The sequence below is a fragment of the Doryrhamphus excisus genome, chromosome 16, assembly GCF_030265055.1.
Source record: "Doryrhamphus excisus isolate RoL2022-K1 chromosome 16, RoL_Dexc_1.0, whole genome shotgun sequence".
In the NCBI taxonomy this organism is placed as follows: domain Eukaryota; kingdom Metazoa; phylum Chordata; class Actinopteri; order Syngnathiformes; family Syngnathidae; genus Doryrhamphus; species Doryrhamphus excisus.
This window is the reverse complement of record NC_080481.1, coordinates 15,781,689-15,809,138: the sequence shown is the minus strand read 5'-3', so window position 1 is coordinate 15,809,138 and position 27,450 is coordinate 15,781,689. Positions and strand designations below refer to the sequence as shown.

The 27,450-nt window shown below is 42.7% G+C and overlaps 4 protein-coding genes across 9 annotated transcripts; 3 read left to right on the top strand and 1 right to left on the bottom strand.

Moving 5' to 3' along the window:
- The first annotated feature begins 8 nt into the window (after positions 1–8).
- fam110a (family with sequence similarity 110 member A) lies at positions 9–3,278 on the top strand. 2 transcript variants are annotated; one of them, XM_058051007.1, is made up of 2 exons: positions 9–157; positions 1,514–3,278. In XM_058051007.1, the coding sequence occupies exon 2, from the start codon at positions 1,623–1,625 to the stop codon at positions 2,784–2,786; it is 1,164 nt and encodes a 387-aa protein (XP_057906990.1). In that variant the 5' UTR covers positions 9–157; positions 1,514–1,622; the 3' UTR covers positions 2,787–3,278. The 2 variants fall into 2 exon arrangements, with proteins under 2 accessions (XP_057906990.1, XP_057906989.1); XM_058051006.1 differs by having other exon boundaries at positions 50–207.
- Positions 3,279–3,371: 93 nt separating this feature from the next.
- Positions 3,372–9,850, top strand: mfsd2al2 (major facilitator superfamily domain containing 2a-like 2). Of its 4 annotated transcripts, none has more exons than XM_058050989.1 (13): positions 3,372–3,581; positions 3,657–3,776; positions 4,979–5,103; positions 5,172–5,533; positions 5,607–5,764; positions 7,187–7,277; positions 8,157–8,278; positions 8,362–8,445; positions 8,513–8,596; positions 8,673–8,785; positions 8,969–9,112; positions 9,200–9,373; positions 9,495–9,850. In XM_058050989.1, exons 1-13 carry the CDS (start codon positions 3,510–3,512, stop codon positions 9,796–9,798), a joined length of 1,953 nt encoding a protein of 650 aa, XP_057906972.1. In that variant the 5' UTR covers positions 3,372–3,509; the 3' UTR covers positions 9,799–9,850. The 4 variants fall into 4 exon arrangements, with proteins under 4 accessions (XP_057906972.1, XP_057906973.1, XP_057906971.1 ...); XM_058050990.1 differs by having other exon boundaries at positions 3,372–3,776; positions 5,172–5,304; positions 5,455–5,533; XM_058050988.1 differs by having other exon boundaries at positions 3,372–3,776.
- A 1,190-nt stretch (positions 9,851–11,040) lies between these two features.
- Positions 11,041–19,424, top strand: LOC131104152 (peptidyl-prolyl cis-trans isomerase FKBP1A-like). Its single transcript, XM_058051020.1, has 5 exons — positions 11,041–11,160; positions 11,256–11,303; positions 12,151–12,263; positions 14,871–15,045; positions 18,664–19,424. The coding sequence occupies exons 1-4, from the start codon at positions 11,124–11,126 to the stop codon at positions 15,000–15,002; spliced, it is 330 nt and encodes a 109-aa protein (XP_057907003.1). The 5' UTR covers positions 11,041–11,123; the 3' UTR covers positions 15,003–15,045; positions 18,664–19,424.
- Positions 19,402–26,900, bottom strand: LOC131104143 (syntaphilin). Of its 2 annotated transcripts, none has more exons than XM_058051003.1 (5): positions 26,778–26,884; positions 24,388–24,469; positions 24,169–24,300; positions 23,182–23,331; positions 19,402–21,639 (listed from the first exon to the last, which is right to left on the bottom strand). In XM_058051003.1, exons 2-5 carry the CDS (start codon positions 24,435–24,437, stop codon positions 20,451–20,453), a joined length of 1,521 nt encoding a protein of 506 aa, XP_057906986.1. In that variant the 5' UTR covers positions 24,438–24,469; positions 26,778–26,884; the 3' UTR covers positions 19,402–20,450. The 2 variants fall into 2 exon arrangements, with proteins under 2 accessions (XP_057906986.1, XP_057906985.1); XM_058051002.1 differs by having other exon boundaries at positions 19,403–21,639; positions 26,688–26,900.
- Positions 26,901–27,450: the final 550 nt, after the last annotated feature.

Here is a 27,450-nt window from a genome sequence, read left to right as displayed (position 1 = left end):
GGTCAGAAATCGAATGGACCAATCAGCAAGAAGGGGCGGAGTCTCGTGGAGCTCTCTTGAGTTGTCAGACAGGTTTGTCTCTAATGGTTTCAGGCATCCTGGCTCAACGTCATACTAGCAGGGACAACTGTCTTGGCTAGCCGGACTCAAACAGCAGGCAAGTAGCTCTCCTAGCTCTTGTAGCTAGCGGCTCGGCTTTATTTCCAGGTAAGTACTAGCTTTGAGTTTTATAAAAGTACTCTTAGTTGATTTATTTGTGAAGAATAGAAGGGTTTACATGAATGTACTTTATGCTAACGAGGGCAAGCCTGTACAGGCCCTGTGTCTTCACTTACACGTATGGGGGAATGTTTTAGGATTGTTTACCTGGCCTTGTGTGAGACTTGGTCCTTTTTTTGTCCCTTTCGTTTGTCTCAACATGCTGGTTCTTGACTTGGACTCTTGACACTATTAATTATTGGCACAGCTTTTGTTTGGATCACCTTTTGGCATTCCAACTGGGTGTGTATACTTCAATGGTACCTCAAGTGATAACATTTTTTTTTGTTCAAATTGACCCTGTGATGACGTGTTGGATACAGGTGACCATAAGAATGAACAGAAAGTGCAAGCAGTTATAAAGAGAAGCTCTGGCATTGACTGGAATGGCAACAATGTGACTGGCAGATGTCAAGTATTAGCATATTTAAAGTGCATGGCGCATCACAAGAAAAACCTGTGTTGCTCTAGTCATGTTATTGCGAGGCTCGTGCTTCACACTCTTAAAAATGCTGAGTTAAAAACAACCCAATATGGGTTGTTTCCCAACCCAGCGCTGGTTAAATATTGGACCAACCTCGTGTTGGGTTATTTTAAACCCAACAAGTTGGGTTGGTTATCTTAACCCAACAATTAGGTTGTTCATATGACCCAACGCTGGGTTCATATTTACTACACTGCTGGGTTATTTCAACCCAGCAAATTGGGTTGCCAATATACCTTTTATTTTTATTTTTTTATTTTTTTTATTTTTATTTTTTATATTTATATTTTATATTTTTTTATATTTATTTTTTATTTTATTTTCATTTTTATTAATTAAAATTTTAAGTTTTATTTTTATTTTTACATAATGGAAATCCCAACCCAGCAGCAAATAACAACCAACAGAGACAACCCAGTGAATTGGGTTCTCAGAATACCCAATTCAATAAAAATTACCCAATTAAATGACCCAACAAGCTCAACCCAGCGGTTGGGTAAAAAAAAAAAAACAACCCAGCATTTTTAAGAGTGTGCAGGAAGTAGCCTGTAGCAAAGCCTGGCAGCTGCTTTTATTTAAAGAGAGGAGCAAATGTTTCTGTAGCAGGTGTGTGTAATTTGTGTGGTGTCTACAGAATATGACACACACACACACACACACACACACACAACCACCCCACCCCACCCTAAGCACATATTTATCCACTCGTGTCAGTGTCACTTTTAATGTTTCCAGGTGAAGTGTAACTCACATTTGGTGTCTCTTCTTCAGGTCATCGACAAAGTGGTGCTGACAATGACCCAGTCCAACAGAAAAAGAAACGTCCTCTAGAATCAACGGTGCACATTATTAGAAAGCAGGTGCTTGTTTTCCGAAAGCAATGCCCGTGGGCACGATCCAGCATCCATCGAGGCAGTCTGTGAGGACTGCCGTAGCTACAGCGCCCCCTCGCTTGCGACCGAAGGGCCCGGTGGGTGCGGATTTTTACCGACAAAATCCACCGGCAGCAGGCAGACCGAAGCAGAGTGCGGTGGAGAGACTGGAAGCAGACAAAGCCAAATATGTGAAGAGTCAAGTGGCGCTGTCCAAGCAGCAGCCAGTGAGACCCCCTGAGGTACGTCAACCTCTGCTGAGCCCGATCGGCACTTTGAGGCCCGCCAAGAAGATACCCGCACAACCCAAAACCAAGCAGGAATCGATCCAGCTTGACTTGCAGCATTTGAGTAATCTCATCAGCGATGTGAGCGACGCACCCGGCGCGGCTGCAAATGTAGAGTCCGCCGATAATGCAACTGTCCCCACTGTGATGACTCGGCAGAAAAAAGAACGTCTGGAACCGCCACCTCAATCTGATTGTTCTAGTCCCATCAAGGTGAGACTGAAAGTATCCGGACCAGCCCGGGTGGAAAGTGTTACATCTCCGACTGCGGGGACTGTGCGCAGGGTGGACGTCATACCTCAGAGCACGCGTGTGCAGACCGCTCGCAGGCCGCCACTCTTTATCCGCCAACCGCTTCAGCCGCTCCCATTGCACCCCCAGTTCCCCCTCCGCCCAGCGACTTCACACCTGTACCTCCGAACAACAAACACGCCTCTGAAACCTGTTGTCGCCGTTCCTCCTAAACCGGACAACGCTCCCGCCTCTCTACTTCCTGCCTCATCTCCCCTCTGCATCCCAGTTTTCCCTCCTTCCTCCCCGGCTATTACTCGTTTATCCTCCTCTAGCGCCAGGAAGCGGCCGTCTTTGACCCGTTCCAAATCAGACATGAGCGACCGCTTTTCCCGAGCTGGAACAGAGTTGGAACGCTTCTTCAACCTGTGTGGTTTGGACCCCGCAGACCTGCAGGATTTGACTGGATCCACTTCTGACATTGTGTCTATGGCTCGCTTCCGCAGCGTCAGCGCGCCGGGGTCCGAGTGCGCAGTCGGCGATGAGGATGAACAAGACAACGCTGAAGAAGAGCGTGTTCCTTACGGCGTTTCTGTCATCGAGAGGAATGCGAGAGTGATCAAGTGGCTTTACGGAGTCCGTCAGGCTAAGTGAGCGCACCTAGGATGTGGAGCTTAAAACCATTAGGTGTTTTATTTTTAAACGGCAGCCTTTTTGTCATCATGCTTTGTGGTCAATGTGTGGGCAATCATTGGCTAATGAACATAAACCTGAGGAGTTGGATAACGGTGAGTGTAAAGGTCAAATCTGTACATTTTCCCCCCGTATCTTTCTTTTGGTCGACATTCTCAAGTCATGTAAGTATGTATACGTCTCAGCAGAAGATGGTGAAATACATTTGAGGTCAAAGGTCATATTGTTTTTGTGAGCTGTAGCAGTATGAAAATTCAACTTATTCTGGTACGTTTTCCGCTTAAGTAAGTTTATCATCATGATAGCTTAGTTGGATGATGAAGTGGAACTCGTACTCGGGCTATGCAGGGTTTTTTTTTCCGAATTATTGAAAGATGCAAAATGTGCATGTACAGTATTTGACAGCGAACTTGCGAAATAAAGAGAAATTGTGAGTGTAAATCCAAGTTGTTTTTTTTTAAGGCTCTCATATCCGTGTGCAACTGTGCATGAAGCATCTAATAGTCTCACCATTTGGGGGGGGGGGGGGGTAGAGTAGCACCCGGCTTTCTTCTTGAATAGTTGTTCAACCGGATTCCGGTGTCAAATTCAAGACTTAAGAACAAGCAGGGGACGAAACGGCGTCCATTGTACTGATCTCACACAAAGATTGCATCTGTTTGGGTTAACTTGTCATGAGTCGGAATGAAGTGTCTCAAGAACTGGAATTTATTAGAACAGAATCCAGACAGAACCTCATCAAGCGCACGGCAGAAGGTATGTTTCACAGTAATACTTAATAATGTATTTAACAAAAACAATATCATTGACCAATACTTTGCTTTTATGAAGGTATCAAGTGGGATTCCTCTCGCCAGGAAGTTATGTTATGCGGTTGGAGGCATCCCTAATCAGCTGACCTCTGTGGCCATCGGTGTCTCGCTGCAGATCTTTCTTCTGGAGGTTGCACAGGTAAAAAAAAAACAAAAACATTTAATATAAAGTCCTGGAAGTGAGCCACTTTAATGAAGAGAACATGCATGCAACATTTTGATTGACACTGTGTCAATAATGCATATTACAATTCATATTTGTAGTTATAAATTTTTGTTTTTGACATCCAGTTTTCCGACTCTGTACCTCTTTCATTAATATTTAATCAATTCATGTTTTAACCTGGGCTGCACGGCGGTCGAGTGGTTAGCACGCAGGCCTCGCAGCTAGGAGACCTGAGTTCAATTCCACTCTCGGCCATCTCTGTGTGTTTTTTGCATATTCTCTTCGTGCATGCGTGGGTTTTCTCCGGGTACTCCGGTTTTCCTCCCACAGGTTAATTGGCGACTCCAAATTGTCCATAGGTACATATGAATGTGAGTGTGAATGGTTGTTTGTCTATATGTGCCCTGTGATTGGCTGGCCACTAGTCCACTAGTAGTGTACCCCGCCTCTCGCCTGAAGACAGCTGGGATAGGCTCCAGCACCCCCCGCGACCCTCGTGAGGATAAGCGGTAGAAAATGAATGAATGAATAATATAGAACTTGTCTATTTTTAATGGTAATGGTTTTATATCATTTGAACATGCATCAGATTACAATTGAATGCATCACATAATCAGTTCCCAGTTCCACATGTCTAAAAGGAGTAGGAAGAAGCAAAGCTTATTAAATCCTACCCCTCCATCTAGATAGACTAGATAGACTCCCTTTATTGTCATTGCACAAAAACACAGTAGTGAAATTGCCAACGAAATGTCGTTGCCTGGCTCCCATATAATAACAGACACAAAAGAAGATAAGTAATAATAAATAATAATAATAATAATAATAATGTGGAGAATAAATAGATAGAATAGACACCAAATATGAACAACATAATGTAAAGTGCAGCGTGAACAGTAAATTGCCCAAATAATTTAAATAAATAATAATAATAATAATAATAATCTGGTACTTACAATCAGTAACAGTTACATTTGTTCACTTCCTGCTTTCTTTTTTTTTTTTTTAATAATGTACCGAAGTACGAGGTGATATGACCATACAATGACATAATGGGTACCATAGTACTCTCACAAAGGCCATGAATGAGAGTGTCAAGTTCATCCAACTAGAATAATCAATCCAAAAGTACTTCTCTAGCTAATGTTTACAAACATTTGTCTGTCTTTTCCCAGCTGGATGTTTTCTCCACCTCCATCATTTTATTTGTGAGTCGGGCCTGGGATGCAGTGACTGATCCTTTGGTTGGATACCTAGTGAGCCGCAGCAAGCCAACGCCGATCGGCAAACTCACTCCTTGGTGGGCAGCTCGTCATCGCTTAAAATCAATGATGTCCTTCAAGTGACAGATCCACATTTGTCCTGCAGGGTGGTTCTGTCGACGCCGTTCGGCGTCCTGTCGTATGTGCTGCTGTGGTTTGTTCCACGGGACATCCACAAGACATCTCTCAAGACGACGTGGTTTGTCGCAACTGCCTGCCTCTTTGAGACCCTCATGAGTGTGAGGCGGCCATCTCCTTGTCATCTATCTCTGCCCACTCACTCCCCCCCCCCACACCCCCATCACACTAAGCTGTGTCACCATGGCTACCATTTCACACCATCCTCACAGCCTGTGTCATGTTTTCTTTACCTTTGTCGTTTTTATCAGGGCTACAATGTCCCCTATCTTTCCTTGAGTATGTTCCTCGGAGGAGACAAGAGAGACAGAGACTCGGTCACCGCTTATAGTTAAGATCCAACCACCCATATAGAAACCACGTGTCTTGCCTACATCTACATCTTGTCCTCTCCTCTTGGCAGGAATGTGTGTGGAGATGATAGCCATGCTGTTAGCATCCGTCATCCAGGGTCAGGTCGTGGCTCTGTACAACACAGAAAAGCAGGAGGCCTGTGAACACCTCCAACATGATGGACCTCCAAGTTCATCTCTACCGCATGTTGCATCACTCCAAGAGACGGTAGGTCACAATAGAGGACACTCCCGTCAAAGCAGTGGCCATTGTGTTCCAACAGTCGCAGGGATATCTGGTTACACTATAATTTGGGGTGCTCGGCATATTGTGCGTTGCGTTCACAAAATAAAGTTGAATTAAAACTGTAAAATAAGCCACAATCTTTAAACCGTATGAATGATAATGATTACAACTTTGTGGCAACAGTTTGGGAAAGACCCTCCATCACGATCAAAACGAGGTCTGTCAGGCCCAACAAACAACTTTAGGATGAACTACAATAAAAAGCTGGCAGCTAGACGAACAAGTGGTTAGCGTGCAGGCCTCACAGCTAGGAGACCCGAGATCAATTCCACCCTCTGTGTGGAGTTTGCATGTTCTCCCCCGTGCATGCGTAGGTTTCCTCCCACATTCCAAAAACATGCTAGGTTAATTGGCCACTCCAAATTAGAGTGTGAATGGTTGTTTGTCTATACGTGCCCTGTGATTGGCTGGCCACCAGTCCACGGTGTACCCCGCCTCTCGCTCGAAGACAGCTGGGATAGGCTCCAGCACCCCCGCGGCCTTTGTGAGGATAAGCGGTAGAAAATGAATGAATGAATAATATAGAACTTGTCTATTTTTAATGGTAATGGTTTTATTTCATTTGAACATGCATCAGATTACAATTGAATGCATCACATAATCAGTTCCCAGTTCCACATGTCCAAAAGGAGTAGGAAGAAGCAAAGCTTATTAAATCCTACCCCTCCATCTGGTACTTTTACAATCAGTAACAGTTACATTTGTTCACTTCCTGCTTTCTTTTTTTTTTTTTAAATAATGCACCTCATACCGAAGTACGAGGTGATACGACTTAAATTGGCGACTCCAAATTGTCCATAGGTATGAATGTGAATGTGAGTGTGAATGGTTGTTTGTCTATATGTGCCCTGTGATTGGCTGGCAACCAGTCCAGGGTGTACCCCGCCTCTCGCTCGAAGACAGCTGGGATAGGCTCCAGCACCCTCGTGAGGATAAGCGGTAGAAAATGAATGAATACAATAAAGCTGGTGAGCCATGCAATATCGTGGATATCCTCAAAGCTGTATAATCATTAGTCAAACAGTGAATGAGTAATGGGCAACTTCTTGATAAGTCCCGCCCTTGTGGCGATTCACATTAACACTTTAAAGCTACAATGGCCTTTTTCTTGAGCAGTGTGAGAAATTTCAAGTCACTCTGACTTACGGGGTCAAACTTTGGAGTTGAATAACATTGCAACACCGTTTGGGTGCATGTTTTGACCAGTGGTTCAGAACAGTCATGGCAATATACGGAGCATGAACTTCCTGTGTGCATTTTATAATGAAGCCAGAAGCTCTATCGACTATTTGATTTCATGGTACAATGTCTTTTACCCCCCCCCCCCCCCCCTCCCCTCCACAGCAAAAGGCTTTCCTGATATCATCTATGGTTATTGGAGGGCTGTTTTTCATCAGCAGCATTGTTCTCTTTTTGGGGGTGAAGGAGCAGCAGGGTGAGTCATTCAATCCCTTGTAAGATATGATTACACGTTTAACACTAAGGATGCATTTTGCAAATGAATTACGTCGGTGATGTCAAGAAGAGTTCCTTTCATAAATACAATAAATGTTCAAATTAACTCCAGAGTCTCCTATAGTTGCGGATTGTAATGTCTACAAAAGCAAATTAGGTCTGGAATTGACTGACATTAACAGCTACGGCTGTAGGCAACCTCCTGATGTGGTTTCTGTTATCTCCACAAGATAGCAGTAATTGTACTCATGCACGCCAAAGCATTATTTATTCATTCATTCATTCATTTTCTACCGCTTTTCCTCACGAGGGTCACGGGGGTGCTGGAGCCTATCCCAGCTGTCTTCGGGCGAGAGGCGGGGTACACCCTGGACTGGTAGCCAGCCAATCACAGGGCACATATAGACAAACAACCATTCACACTCACATTCATACCTATGGACAATTTGGAGTCGCCAATTAACCTAGCATGTTTTTGGAATGTGGGAGGAAACCGGAGTACCCGGAGAAAACCCACGCATGCACGGGGAGAACATGCTAACTTCACACAGAGATGGCCGAGGGTGGAATCGAACCACGGTCTCCTAGCTGTGAGGTCTGCGTGCTAGCCACACGGGGAGAACATGCAAACTCCACACAGAGATGGCCGAGGGTGGAATTGAACCACGGTCTCCTAGCTGTGAGGTCTGCGCGCTAACCACTTAACCACCGTGCAGCCAAGCATTATTTAATGTAAAAAAAAAAAAATCAAATTTTTAAAAAATAATTGCTTCTCTCCAGTTATTTACCTCATGCCTCCAATTAATTAATGACATATAATTACAGGATTTATGGTATTTTTTCTTTCCTTTCATTGCAGGCCCCGTGAGCTCCATTCACAAAGTGAGACCATCCTATATAAACTCGCTGAAGATGCTGATCTGTCACATCGGTTACCAACGTCTGGTCCTCGGATTTGTGTTCAGCGCTTTTGCATTTCAGGTCCTTAATGTTCTCGCTAGCATGCCAGATTCAGATTCAGCATTTCTATTTCACTTTTCAAAAGTTGACATTTGTTTTCTCAGACATCCTTGGGAAGTTTTGCCCTTTTTTGCAGCCTTGCATCTGGACTCAGCGATCAGTTCCAGCACCTCCTACTGGCTTTACTGGTAAGTACACCCATTCCATTAAAAACAACAACAATTTAATCTGACTTGTACGAAATCTCCGTACAAGGTTTCTGCATCAGTAGCGGTTCCTGTATGGCAAGTAGTTCTCCTGAGAATTGGGAAAAAGGCCACGGTTTTCATCGGGCTCTCGGTAAGAAATGTCATCTAATGAATGGAATGAAGGACACTGTGCACCTCCTCAACTGTGCTGCCTGTTTCTATCACAGCTTTTCATCCCAGCGTCAATCATCGTAGCCTGCGTTCCCAGCAACTTCCCTGTCTTCGTGATGATGTGCATCTTGATGGGATTCAGCGTGGCGACTATATTTTTGTTACCCTGGTGAGTCAGTTTTCTGCAGGAACACATCATCCCTCCCGAAGGGCTGGCTTCACAGCTCGTCTGAGTCAGAACCCGATGCTGACTACATGAATCATCTACAGATTCCTCGAGAGTGAAGATGGATCCAACAATGCTCTCCTGTTGAAGTGTTAAATGTCAACTTGTTGTTTGTGTCCATGAAAGGTCCATGCTCCCTGATGTGGTAGATGACTTTGCCTTGACTTATCCATCCTATAAAGATCTGGAGCCGCTGTTTTTTTCCTGCTATGCATTCTGCAATAAGCTGGCAGGAGGCCTCGCTGTTGGATTCTCCACGTTGATTTTGCAGTGAGTCAATCCTCCATCCACTTCATACATACAGTATATTCGTATGTGTTGGTGGACCATAGCTTTTTTTTTTTTTTTGCAATGCAGATTTGTCGGATACAGAGCTGGTGCGTGTCACCATGGCGACGGAGTGGTGACGGCTCTGACTGTGCTCTTTTCACCTGTTCCCATTGTTCTACTGTTAATCGGGATGACATTTTTTTACACCTATCCCATCAATGAGAGGCAATGTTTGTCAAGCCAAGAAGCAGCCACAGTTCAGTAAGTGGGTGAAGGCCACCGTGACTGAACTAACATAATCCATTCAAAGGAAAAAAATGATGCTGTCTGTACATGTACATGAGTTGATGATATTATTCTCATATTTATTTCTTTCCCACAGTCCAGAATCCCCATCTTCATCATCCGAGCAAAGGGAAAGTGAAGAGCAGAATGCTGGCGTGACAGCAATTTCACATCTTAACACATCGCAGGAGTCCAATACATCACCTCGTGCAGGCAACCATGTTAAAAATGATGCAGTGCGATTGTCTGTCATATCCATTGACTTAAATTCTGCAAATGACAGCAAATCAGTCTTTCGGTCAGATGTAAATCATAAATATGACAGGCGGAGTATCAGCACTCAGAGGCTAATGGAAGTGTCTAGATGCTCAAAGAAGAGATTCAAAGTCTCTTGGGTATAGCAAGACACATACTTCCTGTAACGGTTTGAAATGTTTTTGATTAAAAGCTTAACAGTTGGATTACACTTTTAAGTCATTTCCACCCACAAAGAAAGTTGCGCTGTGTATTTATAGTAATAGCGAAAATAACATCTTGGGCATTTACTTTTGTCTCCATAGCAAATATGTTTTCATGATCTTGTTATGGGATCCTCATAATGCGACCGGACATGCGTCTTGGAATTATTCTGCTTCACTGATGACATTGTTTTCGTAACAATGCTGCCTGAAATGTCATGTGGATTTCTGCCGCCTTTATGTTTTGTCATGATGTTGGACTCAAAGACAATACCCACCAGTCTTGACATATTGTGAAAATGGCAGATATTTCATATGCAACAATGGGATCATACCAAGACAAGCAAGTCTGTAGTGAAATATCATGATGCCATTTATAATACTTAATTATAAATATATTATAATATAATACAATATTATATTATAATATTTATAATAATATGAGGTCATTTATAATACTTTTTCTAAAATAATAAGTAAAAACAAGTGGTGTTATATGCTCCAATCATTTTCTTAGCTTGGAAATTTGAATTTCTAAGATTGCCAATACTGCCTCTCTAAAGGGTTAAAAAGCATGTTTAAGCCACGCCCATTGCTGCTACGAGGAAGCTGATTGGTCTTCTCGGCCGGGTTAACCGGAAGCTTGCTAAAGTATGAGATAAACACATACCTGTATCATCCCGATACACCTGCTTTATTATTATATTATTTTTTTTGAACGGCTCTTTTAAAGCATTCGAATCTTAAGGAGCTGTTCCTTTCAAAGAGCAGTTTAAAATACTGTTTGTTTGTTTTTTTTACAAGTACAGTAACTTGTTTTTATCAAGTAAACAATCACTAGTAGCAGTTATAAAATATAATATAAAAATTGTATCCGTAATAATACATACTCTATTGGTGGAAATTATTGTGAAATATTGATTATAATTAATTTGCCTTGTTTTTACCGTAAACATTTCAAAAGGTGTTGTCATATCCTTATTATTTGACAGTGAAATTCAACAAGATTGACTCGCAAGTAGAACTTTGTCACGATTAAAATAATGTTTATAGCTTCACGTCATATTGACACAATTATTTGAAATACTATTGACTGCTACTTTCAGTTATACATGTAATAAAATACAAATAATAATGCAAAAAAAACGTCGGCGAACTATACTCTATTGCTTTGGAGTGTGTATGTTTTCCGCATCCATTCCCACTCCGCCTCCCCCTGCTTCCGCTGTCTGCACGGTGGTGGACGGAACGGCTGTCGAATAGCGAAAATGGGAGTACAAATTGAAACCATAAACCCGGGAGATGGTGGGTAGACGTGCATTATTGTTGATTTGTCCACACTTTGGGTGTTTTGTGTGTGGTTACACTGATGTCTCCCCTCTCTCTCGCTTCCTTTCTAGGACAGACATTTCCAAAGAAGGGGCAGCGCGTCGTGGTGCACTATGTCGGTGAGGAGGGGGCTGCTAGACTGTCACCGATAGCGTAAAACTTACTCATTTAAACAAGCGCTTGACTTTTTGATTGACATTATTGTTTGTTTAAGCGACAACTAGTGGCGGGTGAATGTCTATTACGTTTAGGAATGGATCCAACGTGAACATTTGTTTCCGCTAACGTCGAGGAGGGGGGGTTCTCTTTAGCTAGTGCCAAGAAGTATGTCATTTTAGCTTTTAACGGCGTACTCGTGCTGTGGTCAAAGCTGAGAATCAGTTATTAACTTAAAACAATGTCGTTTTAATCGACACTTGCGTGGGTAGATTTGACGTTCAAGTGGCTAACATACGAGGTAGCGAAACATAGCTCTTGGGGCCACCGGGGCCCGTTATGCTAGCTGGCTAACTTTGGCTAATTTTCGCCAGTCTGCTAACTTTAGCTCCTGTCTGTCAGTGGTGCTTTGGGGGCAGGATTCCCAACCGTAAGTACGCGTACCCCTAGTGGTACGCGAGCAAATTGCAGGAGGTTCGTGAACCGTTTAATTTCCGAGTTAATATTTTCAGTCATACAATAAAATGGAACGTTTGTGAGCGACAACTCGTTTCCCCAGGGAGACAATGACCTGTGGCACAGCTGCACCAAAATCACAACAGCTGTGTTTCAGTCTCCTTTTGGAGAATTATCAACACATATGAATGAGGGGGGTAGTTATGGTATGACAAAATGGTTGGGAAACACTGGTTTAGTGCACTTAACCATCTTTAAATTGCCCCTCGGGGATAAATAAAGTGTTTTTGAACTTGAACTTCACTGTCCACCAAGATGAAGTGATCTACAATTCCATTTAATTGCTTTTATTAGGAACCCTGGCAGATGGGAAAGTGTTCGACTCCTCAAGGAACCGAGGAAAGCCATTCAAATTCAAGATAGGGCACGAGGAGGTTATCCGTGGCTGGGATGAAGGAGTTGCCCAGGTGAGAAGGCGTTTTCACAATACTGTTTGCATGTTACTTGAATTCACTACGGTGGCCATTTGGGACAAACAAGCATAATGTGTTTATAAGGAGGGCAGATAGTGTACACCACACTGTGTCTGGCTCTGAAACCGGTGTATGGAATTATTGACTATGGGATTCCGGTCATGGAACACAAAGTCATTAGTTGGACTCTGAATAAATAATACTTTTTCATGGTTGAAAATGGCCTATTGGTAAAAAATAAATAAATAAATAAATAAAATATATATATATATATATATACACATATTTAAACAAATTTTAGGCATTTTTACCTAAATTAAGCATTTTTAATAAAATCCTGCTTGAAAATACAAGTCCTCTATAAGGCATTCAAAAGACTCATTAAAAGACATTGAAGATGATGTGCTATACATATCACTATATTGACAGTTACTATGGTACCCATTATGTCATTGAATGGTCATATCACCTCGTACTTCGGTACATGATTAAAAAAAAAAACTATACAGTAAACCTCGGATATGTCGGACTTGGATATATCGGAAATTCGCTCACAACGGACAGATAAAAAAGAACCATTTTTTCTGTAATGCATTTCCAATAAAAATTCATTGCATATATCGGATTTTTTATAACGGATTTCGCCTATTTCGGACAAAATCTCCAGTCCCGTTCCAATGCATTTCCATTAAATTTCCCTCGCATATATCGGATGGCCGCATCGTGGCGCTCCGATTCGCCGAATCGTGACAGGCTGCTATACGACGTCATTTGCAGCGTTTGCAGCGTTGCCTGCGCGTCCAGGTACATTGGAAACATAGTCAAGGAAGTGTCTTTTTATAACGGATAAAATCCGATTTACGCATATACCGGATATAAATCTGATATATGCGTAAAACGGACATTTTCCGGTATACGCATATAACGGATTTCACTTATATCGGACAAAACCAGTGGGAACAATTGAATCTGATATATCCGAGGTTTACTGTATTACGAAAGCAGGAAGTGAACAAATGTAACAGTTACTGATTGTAAAAGTACCAGATGGAGGGGTAGGATTTAATAAGCTTTGTTTCTTCCTACTTCTTTTGGACATGTGGAACTGTGAACTGACTATGTGATGCATTCAATTGTAATCTGATGCATGTTCAAATGAAATAAAACCATTACCATTACCAAGATAGGTAGTAAAGGTAGTACAAGGGTCATTAGGTGTCAGTAACGATACTGTAACCAGACTTGATCGCTGGATTGTTGCAGATTTGAATCATCTCCCAGCAGGTGCAGTAAGTGCTAGTAAAAACACGGGCTACTGTTTACTCTTACGTTATTCTGCTGCTTTCATGTAACGTCAGTAGTAGTTGTGGGATGTTTTTGTTTGTTATAGTTTCAAGAGCGTTTTTGTGTTTACTTTGGCGTGTGTTTGCTCTAAGACGATAAGGTTGCTCTAATAACGTTCATTTTCCATTTGTGAAAATGTGCTGTGGTTTGCCTAACCAATTCAAATGGAGCAGTGGGTGGAGCAATATTGAGACAGAAGTCTGAATCTGAGCTGAAGTTTTAATCTGCACGTCAGATTTAAATAAAGGCCGATACAAATATACCTCAAAAGTTCAGTCAGTCAACCACTAGCCTCTAAATTTTACTTGTTACATAATCGGCGTCATCTGATGTGCAGCCAGAGGATCGACTGTCCTCTGAGATTTTTCTTTTTAGGGACATATTCACACTTGGGCTGCAACGATTATTCGGATAATTCAAGTACCTCGATTGCAAAAAAATATTTGATCATTTTTATCTGCTTCGAGGAATCGCTTATGTCACAATTGTGCGTACGTCAGCCATGCAGAGGAAGATGCGGGAAGATTGAAGAGGCTAGAGAAAGCTACAAGGCAACAAAAGAGAAGGAAAACAAAATGTAAAAAAAAAAAATGTGGCTAAACAAGAAGTTCAACACTGTGATATGTATCCGCGGCACCGTTGTGTCGCCCTCGCCGCAATGATGCAACAATGTGGAACACTTGTTCAGAGCGGCTGACGGCTAAGACAATACAGCGAGGACCTCATCCAAATGTACACCCCCAGCATCCTCATTGAGGTACCAAGGCCAGCTCCAACTGGTGGTGCCCGAGATCAGACATAAGATGAAGGGAGACCGGGCCTTTTCTGTAGTGGGCTCAAGCTAAAAAAAGGCCCCCACAATTGAAAGCTTTAAGTGTTGTTTTAAAACCCGCTTTTATGGCTTTTATGGCTTTTAACTCGGAGTGAGTCATGTGATCCTGTGTGTCTTTTGGTCTTTTCTTTTAGTTTTAATTGTAAAGCAAAATGTAAATAATGCAACTCTGAACTAATCAAATGACTGGTTATAAACTGGGTTTATTCAAAAGGTCACGCAGGAGCGTAGCAGAAACATAACAGACTAGAAGTATTAAAGTAAAATGCCTTACATAACACATAACTACCACTTCCACACCATGAACCAACAACAAATGTTTATGCCAATATTATCAGACATCTCCAACTATTATTATTATTATTGTGTTGATCATTATTATTCCTTAAACTGAAGTTATCGGTGACCCTTTCGCTGCTCCACAGATGAGCGTAGGTCAGCGGGCCAAGCTGATCTGCTCACCCGACTATGCGTACGGCGCCAAGGGGCACCCGGGCATCATCCCCCCAAATGCCACTCTGACCTTCGATGTGGAACTGCTTCGTCTAGAGGCCTGAAACGTTTTGCACTGCTTTGCTTAATTCCACTGAACTTGCCAGGGTGAGATGTCTTGATTGTCTTTCACGCACATCCACTTGGACACATACACATGGATGTTAACACACATTTACAATTTGGGTTTGGGTCTACTGCTAACACAAGTACACATACAATATACCATATTTTTTTGCACCATAAGGCGCACCAGAGATACATGAAAAGTGGTTAGGAGCTACTGATAGCTCATGAGCTACTGGTTGGAGACCCCTGGCTTACTGTGTATGAACTCAGAGTGGTAACATCCTGTAGGTGCGAGTTTACTGAGCGTTCAGAGCCATCCTAAACTTCTTTCAGGGCTCACTTCCCAATGCGCAAACCTCATTATCTGAAACTTTGCTTATTTAACACAATAATGCTACATTCTTACATTTATAGGTCAGAAAAGTGGAAATAATTGCATTTTTGACTTTATGGAGCCAAGCATTTGTTATTTGAGCATCCTTGGAATTAATGTTCTAGATTGTTGATGTCGAGATCTTCATAGAGCAGGTGATCCAACGTGTTGCTGCACTTATGGCTGTGATGATCCTCATCTAGTTGTTTGTTCTGTCAATAATCATACCAGCATAGATTTATGTAGTACCTTCAAGGGCCGGATGTGCGTATGCTTTTTTTTTTTTCAGTCCTGATAAAATGCCTTGGCACATGCAGATGTCTTATCAAAGTGTGTTGAAGTGTCATCATTATGGGATGGAAAATGACGACAAATCTGCTCATGGGAGGAAAAACACAAGCTGCAGGAAATCCGCAGGGGGGTGCTGGAGCCTATCCCAGCTGTCTTGGGGCCTGGACTGGTGGCCAGCCAATCACAGGGCACATATAGACAAACAACCATTCACACTCACATTCATACCTATGGACAATTTGGAGTCGCTAATTAACCTAGCATGTTTTTGGAATGTGGGAGGAAACCGGAGTACCCGGAGAAAACCCACGCATGCACGGGGAGAACATGCAAACTCCACACAGAGATAACCAAGGGTGGAATTGAACTTGGGTCTCCTAGCTGTGAGGTCTGCGCGCTAACCACTCGTCCGCCGTGCCGCCCATCTTGAGACATAATTTAATTTATTTGTTTTTTATGTTTTTTGTTGTAAATGTAAAGCTGGATACTGTTCTAATGGAATACAAATGTGTTTAGTAAGTGCATATTGCTGGTGTAATTCAGTTTTTCCAGGAAATAATCTTTAACTACAAGGAAAAGCAAAAAAAAATATGGCCTTATTAACAGTATGGTGATGTATCGTTAGCCTAGTATCGTGATACGTATCGTATGGCCAGATTCTTGCCAATTACACACCCCTACTTCCCGGTACTGTTCACTATTTGGCATTACAGTTCTGTGTAGAAGCCCCCTGTTACAGACCGCAGCAGTACGACCCTCGATTTCCTGTTGCGTTCAATGTCACTGTATCGCTCAAGTATATGGACTTGGCTGAGCTTAACTCAACTTGTACTATATTCTCCATATTCACGACTAGATTGCGACCTTCAGGACTAAGTGAGCCAAAGTTGCGTCTGACCAAGTGGCTGAATGAGAACACGCCTTCTCAGACGACAATGCAGGCTCGCTGAGGGACGTTGGAAGGATAGGTTGCACGTGTCCTTGCGTATACGGAGAGTTCACATCAAAGCTCGTGTCTGGTGATCGCTACAGGCCTCGTGTTCTTTTTCATGTGCTTCATGGCATTGGGAAAACCTGGAACAATGTATAACAATGTCATCCATGGTGCCTTCATGGCATTGGGAAAACCCTTTAACAATGTATAACAATGTCATCCATGGTGCCTTCATGGTGTTTTTCACTGACAAGGTTTCAGTCAGTCCATCCTCTGTTCCATCTTCTGCTGTTTTAGAGCAGTTTGACACTATCACACTTTGCTTAATGATGTGAAACCGTCATATTGTCTCCCATCTAATATGATCAAATATGTTTTATTACCACCGGGCTTTATATTATGAGGCTGTAATTAATGGCCGTCTTGCCTCAGGTTGTGTCCCTCCATGCTTTAAACAGGCTCTAGTGTAGCCGCTCGTTATATTCTCTCCAATTATAAGCCAATCTCTAAGCTCCTCTTTCCTTCTGAGGTGTTGGAGAACGTTGTTCACCTTAACACTAAAGGCATCTGCTTTTTTTAATGATCTTTTAACTACAGATTCTAGAAGACTTAATGGCCGTTGATACAGTGGACCACGATATCCTCCTGTCACGTTTTAAATGACATTCATTCTATTTTATGATATTGATGAATATACAATTTATTAATCAACTCTAACGTCTTCTTTAACCATCATTACACATCAGCATATTGGTATCCTGACTGAAATATCTGTACAAATAACACAGTGCATGGAATTTATTTATGTCTTTATGTTCTAAAGCAATGTTCTCCCCGTGCATGCGTGGGTTTTCTCCAGGTAGACGCAGACGCAACTTTGGCTCACAGTCCTGAAGGTCGCAATCTAGTCGAGAATATGAAGAATATAGTACAAGTTGAGTTAAGCTCAGCCAAGTCCATATACTTGAGCCATCCAGTGACATTGAACGCAACAGGAAATTGTGACGCAGTTCGGGCGTTGAAGGTCCTCCTGCTTCGCCACAGAACTGTAATGCCAAATAGTGAACAGTACTGGGAAGTAGGGGTGTGTAATTGGCAAGAATCTGGCCATACGATACGTATCACGATACTAGGCTAACGATACGATACATCACGATACTGTTAACAAGGCCATATTTGTTTTGTTTTTCCTTGTTATTTCCTGGCAAAACTGAATTACACCAGCAATATGCACTTACTAAACACATTTGTATTCCATGAGAATAGTATGTTATGCTGTATCACAAACTTTACTCTGGAAAAACTTAAAGTGTAGCATTTGGATAAATAAAGTTTTAACATCAAGCTTTAAATTCACAAAAAAAAACCATAAAAAACTAATAAATTTAATTATGTCTCAAGATGGGCGGCACAGTGGTTGAGTGGTTAGCGCGCAGACCTCACAGCTAGGAGACCAGGGTTCAATTCCACCCTCGGCCATCTCTGTGTGGAGTTTGTACTCCGGTTTCCTCCCACATTCCAAAAACATGCTAGGTTAATTGGCCACTCCAAATTGTATGAAAGTGAGTGTGAATGGTTGTTTGTCTATATGTGCCCTGTGATTGGCTGGCCACCAGTCCAGGGTGTACCCCGCCTCTCGCTTGAAGACAGCTGGGATAGGCTCCGGCACCCCCCCACGACCCTCGTGAGGGAAAAGCGGTAGAAAATGAATGAATGAATAATGCTTTGGCGTGCATGAGAACAATTACTGCCATCTTGTGGAGATAATAGAAACCACATCAGGAGGTTGCCTACAGCCGTAGCTGGTAGAAAATGAATGAATGAATTCTAAAGCAAAGGAAAGCAAAGCATCACATTGAATCCTGACTCGCCTATATTATATATTATATTACTTGAGTCTTGAGTTTACTTTCCTGGAAGCAGATTAGTTTGGTTTGATGCGTGACGGGTGCAGCACACAAGGAAAGTGAAGGAGAAACAGTACATAAAATAATACATTTTAACGTGTTATTAGCAATTCCGTCCCGTAATCTGCTTTCATGTTTCATGTTCCCTGCAGGTCAACTCCTATCATGGGAACATGGAGGCAAAACGTACCAGATGATTCCTGCATAGGACCTACGTATGTCTATAGCTTCACTAATTCACTCTCCTTCACATTTCACATACAACTTATTTCACTTGCTTTCATTTTATATTTGACTTTCTATTCAGTCATAGGTCATGTGTTTTTGACATTGTATTTTCATGTTTTGTTTTTTTGACCTTTTACAAGTTACAAAACATGTCAGTTTTTATATAAGAACTGAATCGGTCTCATTCCTTGTGGCCGTGCAGCCTCTTTACACGACGGTCACAATGCGGAAAACGCATTTTCTTAAAACGATACACTCTTTTGACAGATTTTTATGAATGACTGACTGATCATCAGGCTACTTTAGACAAGGATCCCTCATAATTTCCAATTCCTGACTCAAGCACATATTCGCCATGAGCTGCCTACAGGTCTCTGCAGATGTTAGTTTTACTTTTGTCTCTACGGCCGCATTGATTCTTTATTTATGAGAGTGAACTGACCTTTGCTCCGACAGTCACAACTGGACAGATGTCTTGATAGTTGCTTGGAAAAAAATGTGGGGAAAGTTTCTTGCGGAGAGGAAAAAAACAAAAAAACTTTTGACACTTGCATGAAAACTTTCCTCCAAAGGGATTTTTTAGGCACCCTGCAGTTTGTGGTAGCATTTATTTCAAGGAGTTGTGTGTTACAAGCTGTGGACGTTGCATTTGGTTCCTTCACAATAAAAGGTTTACGACAATTTATTGGAGTGAATCTGGCTGTTTTTATTTTGTACAATTCCATTGAACGAAAAACACTTTCCAGAGCTGTGCGTACTACTTTTTTGCAGTATTTTACAGATTTGGGGTGCAATCATACAATTTGAATGTCAATAATTTTTTTTCCCAAACAAAATAAAAGCACCCAAAAAAGATTCGTGCAATTTGTGCAATTTGCATAAGGCTGAGATTGGCAACTATACATCTTAGCTGTTACAGGTGTCATATTTTACAGGATTAGAATTAAAAATGCAGCACAATAGAGCGACTCACACAAAGTAAAACAACTTCCTGTGTCGCCTCCTCAAAACGTCCACTGTGAATAGCAGAGCGCTAACCAAAAACACCTCAGCAGATGTTTTCCTTTTGCATTGGTTGTCAGTTCATCATAGAAATACCTGAAATATTAATCACTTGATGATTTGGCGCTGAATTTATTTTACCCTTTGACTCTTGTGTGTAAAATCATATCGCTCTGTGGAGACCACAATTATTCATTATGGTACAAAATTCAAAAATAGATCTGAAACATTGTCATATAAATGCATTTGCATTCATACAGTTATGATACAGATTCTTAATCTCATATTCATATCTTGATAACCTTTAAAAAGCTTCTCGTACAAGTACAAGCTCCCGTGAATATAGTATTTCCATGGCAAAAAAAGAATCACCAACTTTAATAAAACTTAATTTCTGTACAAATTGTTTTGTTAAACGTCCAACTGGCAATGCTATTCTAAGGGGAATTGAGCTATAAAATAGAGACGTACACCAAAAAAAAAGATTAATTAATCTTAATCTAATGTTTTGATGACTGAATACGGAAGTAAATCTGTTTTGGGTTAGAAAATGTCAGACAGCTTGACTGAAAGTTTCATGCACAAATGAAACTCGAGGTTGAAATCAATGAAAGAACTAAAGTTCTCTAAGTCCGGTCGTCATGCAAGATGGTATCAGCGGGAACATCAACACATCAATCCGAGGAAAAGTCAAAATTGCTCTTCAAAGTCAAATGGATGTTCCGTTCATGCTGGCGCGTCTGCGTACTTCGCCCGCACCCTGCCTCCGTAGCGAGTGTAGGGCCACGGCGCAGCAGCCTCTGAGCAGAGACCCGATCTGATAGACGGGCATGATGTCTTGTGGCGCCACGCGACACAGCCACGCCATCGTCGGAACCACCGGCATCGCCAAAGCCAGCAGATCCACAAGGAAGTACGGACTCCAGTGACACCTCTGAAGCGAATCGTTTCCTGTTTCGTGCTCCTCCTTGGCGTTGTCATCGGTCTCCGGCGCGGTGCGTTGTTGCCTCGGTGGGAGCGTGGCTCCTGGGTGAGGCTGACACACATGGGGTTCCTCAGGGGTCTTTGCCGTGTACGCAGACTTTTGCTCCTTGCTGTGTGGATGAGGACACAAAGCTGATGTGAAGTGATGTTCCTCTGAATGAAGCATGTCCACTGTTGTAGAAATGATGCTCAATTCCTCATTAACACTTTCCTCACACAGCCAGGTCATGGTCGGGCTGCAGGCCCTCGAGCGCACCTCTGGTTTCCTCTCCGCCGGAGCAGGCGGAGTCGGGACTGGCTCAGCAGCAACCGTTTCCGGGGGCTCCTCCTGAGGTAAGTGCAGGAACAAGTGATGATGAGGGAAGTAGGTGTGTCCAGCGCACCTGCAGACGCCACCGAGAGAGTGGCAGGAGTGTGACATTGGCACCGCGGCGCCCCCTCTGCGCAACCTTTCACAGGTCGGAGAAGGAGGCACCATCGCTCTGATGTGACCCTGTGACGGTATCTGCTCCGAGAGGAGCCCCGCCTCCAGGAGGACTTGAGCCTGCCCTCCCAAACGTGACGCTCTGCTGGACTCGGGAGCGTTCGGACTACGCTCCAGCTGCAGCGCCTCGCTGCTCAAGCGGGTACGGGTGGCGCCGCGGGTTAAAGTGCTTGCGGGAGAACATCCACAGGAGCGAGACCTTCCCACCGGCCTTGCGTCGTGTGACTGTGAGTATGGCTTGTGGTCGTGGGGGTCCTGCTCCCGAACACCCAGGTTGGTCCTGACTGACTCTACCACTTCCTGAAGATGCTGGATTTCCTTGCGGGCCTCTTTTAGCGCCAACTGGGCCTCCACGCGGTGGCATTCCTCTTCTATCCAGTCTTCCTGCATCCTGTACAGTTGAGTCCTCAAGTCGTCGATTTCACAGTCCCTGTGGAGAGAAAGAAGACATCCAGCATCGGTGTGATTCCCGGTCTACCCACATTGAGGCGTCGGTTCCACGGCTAAGATGTACCAGCTGGCAAGAACGTCAACACCTTCAAATTCTGCTTCACTCGATGGCTCGATGGCTTCTCGAGAGCTAGCTAGTCCCAGAGGCTAACATGAGAAGCTAGCCAACTTGATTACAACCAAAGCATCCAGGAAGCACGAAGGAGGTGAGCTTGAACTTAATATGAAGTAACTGTGGTATCATCGTTTTTAATATCGGTTTTCAACGATTTTTAGCTTTTATGCTGATATCGGGTCGATGTACCGATATTATCGGCCATCCTGAATTGATGGCTTTCTTCACGAACACAGGCCAAGCACATTCAATATCACCTAATTGGGTTTTTAATTAAAAAAAAGGAACAAATTAATTAAAAATAAAATTTTCTGGACTATAAGTCGCACTTTTTTTTCATACATAGGTTGGCTGTTCCTGCTACTTATACTCCAGAGCGACTTATAAATGGAAAAAACTGTTTATGTTACATAAACACTGGACACCTTTTCTGTTTATGTTTATTTTTTGTGTAGCTGAATAAGCATTGTGTTAGCATATCTTACACCTATTCAGCCTGTTCTCTATTCTTTTATTATTAGACCTTGCCTTCCAAGAGGACGTAATGTCTGTTTTGGTCAAGTAGTTTGGAAAATAAATTACCCGCAAAAAATGCGACTTATACAGTGCGACTTATGTATGTTTTTTTCTACCTAATTATGCATTTTTGGCCTTGTGCGACTTATACTCCAGAGCGACTTATACATGGAAAAACTGTTAATGTTACATAAAGACTGGACACCTTTTCTGTTTATGTTTATTTTTTGTGTAGCTGAATAAGCATTGTGTTAGCATATCTTACATCTTATACTCCGGAGCGACTTATAGTCCAGAAAATATGGTATATATATATATATTTTTTTTTTAATTATATCAGAAAGGCAGGAAGTGAACAAATATAACAGTTACTGATTGTAAAAGTACCAGATGGAGGGGTAGGATTTAATAAGCTTTGCTTCTTCCTACTCCTTTTGGACATGTGGAACTGGGAACTGATGATGTGATGCATTCAATTGTAATCTGATGCATGTTCAAATGAAATGAAACCATTACCATTACCATGTTTGTACCAACAGGTACCATTATTACATGTTCTGACAATGTTTTTTCAGATATAGTAATGAATGAACTGATGAAGGCTGTGTAAGAGCAATAATGAGATGGTAAAACAACAACATCTTTCAATCCAGTCCATGTCCCCTGTTGCTAACGTTACATCATAAAACAGGTTGACTACACCTACGTCCTCCCTTCCACCTACACAAGTTATAAAAGTTACAGAAAATGTTCTCCAAATAATCTGCGGAACCAGATATTATTGACTACGGTCCAAGTCCTTATTGTCATCCACTGCGGTTCAGCTAAAGGGCTGAACTTCCTGGAATGGGACCAATCACGTTGTTTGAATTTGAAGTGAAGGATATTCACCTGTGTTGTAATCTCTCCACGTTCTCCCTCAGCCTGGCTCGCAGATGACGTATGCACACCTCCTTCTGCTGCAGGGGGGTGAGGTACTGCTCTGGGGTGGGAGGCCTGATGCCATGGTTGTCACTACACACCGTGTGCTTCGCCTGACGCCTGCGGAAAACACATACAGGTACCAAGATGTTATTTACATGTGCTGTTTTGTTTAAGTTTTGACCAATTTTATTGATAAAATGCATTTCTGCCGGGGCTGCACGGCACCCAAGTGGTTGGCACAGCTCGGAGACCTGAGTTCAATTCCACCCTCGGCCATCTCTGTGTGGATTTTGCATGTTCTCCCCGTGCATGCGTGGGTTTCAACTCCGGTTTCCTCCCACATTCCAAAAACATTCTAGGTTAATTAGCGACTCCAAATTGTTGATGGGCGGCACAGCGGTCGAGTGGTTAGCGCGCAGACCTCACAGCTAGGAGACTAGGGTTCGATTCCACCCTCGGCCATCTCTGTGTGGAGTTTGCGCAGGTTTTCTCCGGGTACTCCGGTTTCCTCCCACATTCCAAAAAACATGCTAGGTTAATTGGCCACTCCAAATTGTATGAATGTGAGTGTGAATGGTTGTTTGTCTATATGTGCCCTGTGATTGGCTGGCCACCGGTCCAGTGTGTACCCCGCCTCTAGGCTCCAGCATCCTGCAACCCTTGTGAGGATAAGCGGTAGAAAATGAATGAATGCACTTCTGCACCAAACATGCTCTCTTCTACTGTGGAGTTGCATCATCACCTCAAAAAACATGAAAAAAACGTCTCTGGTAGTGAATAAGTTAAGAATGATTGTGAATTTCGTGCTCTAGACAATATTGTTTCCACTTTTAAACGTAAAATACCAGAGGTTTAGTTTATATCGCAGGAATCATTAAATTCCGCAGATCGCTGTAAACACTCGGTTCCATAAGGTCATAAGGTCATACGCGATACAGTATTGTGCTCGTGTACCTGTGTGTACTGGGATAGGTCCTCGGTGTGTGGCTGCCCTCTGTCGCCTTCACTTTGAGTTGGTAGGTGCCGGACCCGGACGTGTCACTGTGGGTGCATCGTGCATTGCTGCCGCTTGTTCCTGCTGAGCGCCTGTCAGGGCGAACATCACAAAGACATCATTTAATCCGACCGTGGCGTGCGACGTAACATTATATCTCAGAGCGGAAGGGACAGTACCTGCGCTGACCCGATGAAGGCTTCCTACTCGGGGTGAGTGACACTGACATGTTGCCTCTGGTTTCCTCCTTACTGCTGGACTCTTAGCCGTAATCGTGAAAACAAGTGAAAGAGTTACTCACAGATGTCATGTTCAGTGTTTGTTCATTAAATCTTGTATGATTCTTTATTGAAAGAGACAACACAAGTACAAAATAATAGTCTGGTCCACTGGGGAATAAAGGATCTTTCTCCATATACAGAGAGTCCATTCAAGGTCCATGCAGCAGCTGTCTCTGTGTCAAACGTTACATTTTACTCAGGTCAATGGTCAAACAGCAGCTCATTTGTTTACATTTGTTGCAGTCATCACGGTGCAGTGAGACCACCCCCCCACCCCCCCTCAACCCCCAGGATCTAATACAGTCTTCTTTCTCTTTTGGCTTTTCTCGTCAGGGGTCACCACAGCAAATCAATCTGTCTCTCTCACACCAACTACCCTCATTTCCTCCTTCGCTACATCCATAAACCTCGTCTTTGGTCTTCCTCTACGCCAGGGTTCTCAAACACGCGGCCCACGGGTGAGGCCCCCGCCTTGATATGAAAGTTTAATGTTAGTGCGGCCCGCGCGAGTTTGATATGGATGCTGTATGGTATCATGTACCCAGAAAAAAATATTACGTTTGATTAATGTTCATGTTAAAGGTTAAATAACTGTTAATAGTTATCCTCCCTATCCGTGTGGAAGTGGTACATTTTTGGCTATTTAAGTTTAAAGGAAATAACTTGAAGGCTACCGTTTAGGTCGCTAGCTCTCTAATTTGCGAGTTAGCATAAAAATTAAGATATTTGAGAACAGTGGAATGTTTTATCAGAGCTTTTATTGTAGAAAATCGGAACCAAAGCACTGAAAAAGTTTGTATATTTCTCTGTTTTTAATAAATGCATTTTGGGTTTTTTTTGGAAAACCTGATGCGGCCCAGCCTTGCCCAGACCCTAGCTCCAGTGGCCCCCAGGTAAATTGAGTTTGAGACCCCTGCTCTAACGCCTCCTACCTGGCAGCTCTAAATGCAGCATCCTTCTACCAATATATTCACTATCTCTCCTCTGGACATGTCCCAACCATCTCAGTCTGACCTCAATCTGACTTTATCTCCAAGGCCTCTAACATGTAATGTCCCTCATATGTACTCGTTCCTGATCCTATCCATCCTGGTCACTCCCAATGAGAACCTCAGCATCCTCATTCCTGTCTTTTCCTCAGTGGCACTGTCTCTAGACCAAACAACATGGCTGGTCTCACCACAGTTTTGTATCTGGGATCGAATACAGTAATACTCTAAAAAAAAATACAGCACGTTTTGTGGAGTTTTCTGGAGCTCCCTGCCTCCATTTACTCTCTTACGGTAAGTCGGTGGTTCTCAATTATTCTCTGTCATGCCCCCTCCAGGGGACAGAAATGTTTTTGATGTTTAATATCTATTTATTTATCTGTACTGTACAGACTGAACTCGAAAATGAAACCAAAAAAATACAACAAAATGTAGAGTTGTGAAGCACCGTCAAATTGCATGTGGAGTATGACTAATTAACAAACTAACTATGACTTTGAGATCATTCATTTGATGTAAAGTGCGTTATAAATTAAATATATTAAATATATTAAATAAATATATTATTATTATTATGACTAACATTGAAAGTAGTCCCTGCTTCTCATGCCCCCCCAAAAGTCCTCGCGCCCCACCTATTTGAGAAGCACTGCTGTAAGAACAGAAAAATGTAATCATTTTTATGTACAGAAAAGGCCAAATACAGAATCATCTAAAACAGGGGTGTCCGTGATGTTGCCTGTTTTTTTTTTTTAAATGGCCCTTGTCACATTCTCACATTCAATTAAACAATATATATATTATATATATATTTTTTTTCAAGCTGCAGCAGCTCACAATTAAAAAAAAGGATAGCATAGGGTTCTTCCATGAAACTCACACCCACAATTATGTGCATAGTCATTTTTGAGAAACATGGCCTACAGAAAACACAGTTTCCTATCCAGTCATTATTATTATTCCCCGCCCCTCCCCTCCCTCGTATGATCAGCACCAACAGGTGGCCATAGCGTTATTGGCGACAAATACGTAATCATATTACGTAAGTGTTGATGCGGAGGCGAGCATCGGGCACAAAAAGTACACAAAAGCAGCGATTTAGCAACATCCCGACATACAAGATAAAATACCGAAACAGCAGTAGAGACAGTAGAAACGGGGAAAGCTGAATAATAATAATAATAAGTACTATAGACGTGTCCTACATACATTCTGTTAGCCTTCAAGGATCTTCTCGAGAACGTCAGAAGCCTCTTGGACACTCTTGGACCCCCCCACACACCTTGGCATGCGGCTTACATGGACGGCGCCGAGGCTCGCTGCCATGGCTGCAGCTTTCGCGTCACTGGCAACAGGACGAGATGCTGCTGATGCCGCTGCTGATGATGCGGATCCGAGTGCATCCTGCAGCCATGAAGCATACAGATGAAGTGAGCCAACTGCTACGTCGATGCCTCTTAAAGTGACAGCACGGGATGACGCGGGACATTCGTGCATGGTGAATGGAGACTGACTTTTAACGGATAGCTCGACTCACGACGAATGATGCACAGCATCAGTTATCATCAGTTACACAAGTCAAGAAAAAAAGATTGACAAACACGTGGTTATAAAAACAATGGATGAGTTAGGGATGGAAGATATTGAGAGCCCAACACAAATTGTGGCCTTTGACGTGACATCTTCATTTCCATCCACTGCTTTTAGTCATATTATTATATTAATTATATTAATATATTATTCACATCCATCCAGCCTGCTCCATAAAGGGTTTAAAATCTTATAATAATACAAAAATAATGAATTCCACTAACATACAGCAACACTTTGGCTTTAAGTGTAATAATAACTTATCATGGGTGGCACGGCGGTCGAGTGGTTAGCGCGCAGACCTCACAGTTCAATTCCACCCTCGGCTATCTCCGTGTGGAGTTTGCATGTTCTCCCCGTGCATGCGTGGGTTTTCTCCGGG